This window comes from Hippocampus comes, unplaced genomic scaffold, assembly GCF_001891065.2.
Source record: "Hippocampus comes isolate QL1 unplaced genomic scaffold, H_comes_QL1_v1.1 scaffold378, whole genome shotgun sequence".
Taxonomy (NCBI): Eukaryota; Metazoa; Chordata; class Actinopteri; order Syngnathiformes; family Syngnathidae; genus Hippocampus; species Hippocampus comes.
In genome coordinates, this window is record NW_017806061.1 from 663,242 (window position 1) to 666,731 (window position 3,490).

The 3,490-nt window shown below is 65.2% G+C and overlaps 1 protein-coding gene across 1 annotated transcript in view; it reads left to right on the plus strand.

Annotated features, from left to right (window-relative positions):
* Positions 1–3,490, plus strand: part of LOC109529772 (katanin p80 (WD repeat containing) subunit B 1) — a 28,599-nt gene that overhangs the window by 22,652 nt on the left and 2,457 nt on the right. The window contains 8 exon segments of the mRNA XM_019893204.1: positions 294–394; positions 494–535; positions 611–694; positions 1,117–1,232; positions 1,334–1,402; positions 2,155–2,305; positions 3,163–3,284; positions 3,286–3,428. Of these exon segments, the coding sequence (XP_019748763.1) occupies positions 294–394; positions 494–535; positions 611–694; positions 1,117–1,232; positions 1,334–1,402; positions 2,155–2,305; positions 3,163–3,284; positions 3,286–3,428 (828 nt within the window).

Consider the following 3,490-nt stretch of genomic DNA (forward strand, 5'->3'; position numbering starts at 1 on the left):
TCCCGCGTCGCGCGCTTTTGGAGCCGCGCGCGTTCAAGGTCGCGGGTGCCACGCCGCCAAGATGGCCGCCGCGAGCCGGCAAAAATCGGACTTGCGCCTGAGCTGCGCGTTTTCCGTTGGTCTCGTGTTCACGCTTCTAAATAGGCACACGGAATCACCCGCAGGGTTCGCTCGCTCGCCACTTCCTGTCTGTTTGCGGAACGCCACCACGAAGGGGGGGGGGGGGGGGGGGGGCTTTGTTGGTCTTCATCGCTCACGACCAACTTTGTGTGTGCGCGTGTGTGGCCGCCCAGTGTTGCGAACCCTTCCGGGACACAAATCCAGCATCACCAGTTTCGCTTTCCATCCCTTTGGAGACTTTTTGGTGTCCGGCTCCACCGACACCAACATCAAGGTGCGTGCGTGCGTGTTTGCGCGTGTTTGCGCGCGGCCCTTTGCCTGTAAGCTCATGTCTTGTGACTGTTCCATGTGCCGTGACCACGGATGGCGTCAGATGTGGGATGTGCGGAGGAAAGGCCCCATCTACAGGTACAAGGTGAGATGGCGTCTTTGAAGCATCTCGTCGGGGGCTTGGGGGCTCGGAGCTGACGTCGCAGGCGCCCTCTTGCAGGGTCACGCGGCGGCCGTCCGCAGTTTGGCCTTCAGCCCGGACGGCAAGTGGCTGGCGTCGGCCGGCGACGACTCCACGGTCAAGGTAAATGGGGGGGGCACGCCGACCTTGGTTTTCATCTGCCGGACCCGGGACGGCTCACAAAAGGGCAAAAGAAAAATGCTCATCGGCACGCTGGCGCCAATGCACGTTGCCATTGACGAAGTGACCGTTAGCATCGGCGGTCGGCGCTTTTCAGAGGCACAAACGGGAGAGCGACCGAAGAAGCGTAGCCGCGAGTCGTTGGAGAAGAAGCCTCGGCTTGAGTTGCGTCGGCTTTGGCCGTATGAGCGCGCGACCGCCTCCCTGCGGCCAAAGCCGTCGCTCGCAAAGGTGTCGCGCGTACGCGGCGACGAGCGCGTCGGCCGCGCTCTCGTACTCGGCGTCCGCCGCCGCGTCGGGCCTTTTTGAAGGTTGGGAAGCGTCCGGCGCTCTGAGTGGCCGCCGTTTGACGTGTTGTGCCGCAGCTGTGGGACCTGAAGCAGGCCAAGACCCTGGCGGAGTTCACGGCCCACACGGCCGCCGTCGGCGCCGTTCAATTTCACCCCAACGAGTACCTGCTGGCCTCCGGCGGCGCAGACAGGTGCCGACGCCCCGCCTTTCGCGCGCCAACCGACGGCCGGTCATGTCGGCCGGCGAGATTTGACCCTGCTGTGCGCGTGCGTGTGTGTGTGGCGCACGCAGGTGGCTGAGGCTGTGGGATCTGGAGAAGTTCTGCCAGGTGGGGGCGCTGCAGGACACGGGCGCCATCAGGTGAGTGGCGACGACGGCGCCGGAGCTCGCCGCGCGCAACCGTTTCCGAGCGAGCGGCTTCCTGAGAAAAGGCGCTCGGGCCCCTGCTCGGGGACGCCCGCGGCCGACCTCCATTGGAGCACGCCGCTATTTTGTCCATCCGCGGAAATGTTGGCCTCGCCTCCCGACGGCGTAGCGATGGGCTCCTCGCGGCGGGTCCGATTCCGGTTCGGCCCGGCTCTACCGCGCCTTTCCGTGTTTATTTGCTGGCGAACGGGCTTGATTTGTGGCGGTCGTTCGCAATATTGACGACGCGCGGCGGGATTTCTCGTCCCGGCCGCGTTTCGTCGCCTCCGCCCCAAAGCCTGACGCAAAGAGCGGAAAACGACGTCGATCGGAGTTGGTCCGGCGTGCCCCGACACAAACGATACCGTTCGAAACGCTCCGATTGTACTCGAGTGGCACGTGAACGATCGATGTCGGGGAACGCAAACGGATTTGTTCCGTCCTCGGATCGCGGAGGACGCGGGAAAAGATGGCGTCGGGAATGTGTCGTTCCGCTGATGTTGCGTCACGCTCACAGAGTCCGTCAGTCGGTTTTGATTGGCCCCCGTCCGTCCCTCCGGTCCGTTCTCGGCGAGGGAAGGTCGTAGGCCAAGTCACGGGGGGGCTCCCATTCGGAAGGACGGCAGCTGAAGCGCAAACGCTCGATGATGCGATTGTGCTCAGCGTCATCGACCCACCTGTCCCCCCCCTCCCGTGTGCGTTTGCAGGTGCCTGACGTTCAGCGCCGACGGCGGCTGCCTGTTCAGCGGGCGCGCCGACGTCCTGGGCGTGTGCGCGTGGGAACCCGAGCGCTGGCTGGACACGGTGACGGTGGGCTGGGGGCGGGTCGCCGACCTGGCGCTCTGCAACCAGCAGCTGGTGCGTATCGCTCCCGATTCTCCGACGCCGCCCCCGCCTTTCGGCTCGAGTGCGCGGATCGGTCCCGAGCGGACTGCGCCAGGCGGAACGAACGAACGAGTCGACGGTGGCGTTTGCCGTCGCGTTTCCAGAGTTGCTTTTGTTGCGCTCGCCCCCAAATGTGAATCTCGGCACGTTGACGGGGTAAGAACGAGTCCAAACTGGAGCAAAGTGACCGTTTCCGCCCCGGCGCTCGAGAATTTCCACACGCCGCCAAAGCGCGACTTCTCACGGGACGCCTTGTCGACGCGTCTCGATGACGATGTCGGGACGGAATGGAAATGATTTGCGAGCGGCGCTCGGCCTCCGTTGCGTCGGGTACGCGACGGACGCCAAAGTCGGGGGCGAAACCATCGACCCGGTTGGTGTTTTTCAGCCACTCATCGCCGCAAGGCGTTCGTTCGTTCCTTTTCTTGAACCGCGGCATTCACGAAACGCGCCAGGACGCCGGGAGCTCCGCCCACGGACTTCTTCTTTGCCACATTTGCTTGATGCGCGGTCTCGGTCGTCGCCTTTGACGCTTCCTCAACGGGCGCCGGGTCGGCACCGGCCGCGCTCCGTTCGCGAGCGAGCCTCGCCGCCGCCGCGCGTGCCCAACGGGCTTTGGCCTCCGCTTTGAAAAAAGGCGGCGCTCGGACGGCGGCGGCGTCCCTTTCTCCGAAACCCGCGCCGACGCGCTTTCGCCGCTGCAAAAGTGGCCACGAAGCTGGCTTCCTTCCCCCTCCGGCCCGGAGGACGCCACGTCCGCAGTTGCGCGTTTCTCCCTGGGTCGAGGTCTTCCGCGGCGACGACGTCTTCTTTTTTTCGTTTCTCGCCAGATCGGCGCGTCTCACCAGCTGAGCGGCGTGTCCACCTACGTGGTGGACCTGAAGCGCGTCAAGAGGAGCTCCGCCTTTGAGACCGGCGACGACGACGACGTCGCCGCGGCCGCCCCGGGAAGCGCTTCGGCGGCGCCCGAAGAGGCGGAGTCCCGAAGGCGAGCGGCGCAGCCCCAGCGAAGACGAGGCGGACGAGAAGGTTTCCTCGGCCGAAATCCACAACGCGCAAGACTACCGGGAAATCTTCCGGCCCCGCAACGCCATATGTACGCATCGCAGCTTGCGCCGCCGCCGCGCGCTCGTCACTGACGCCGACTGTTTTGCGTTC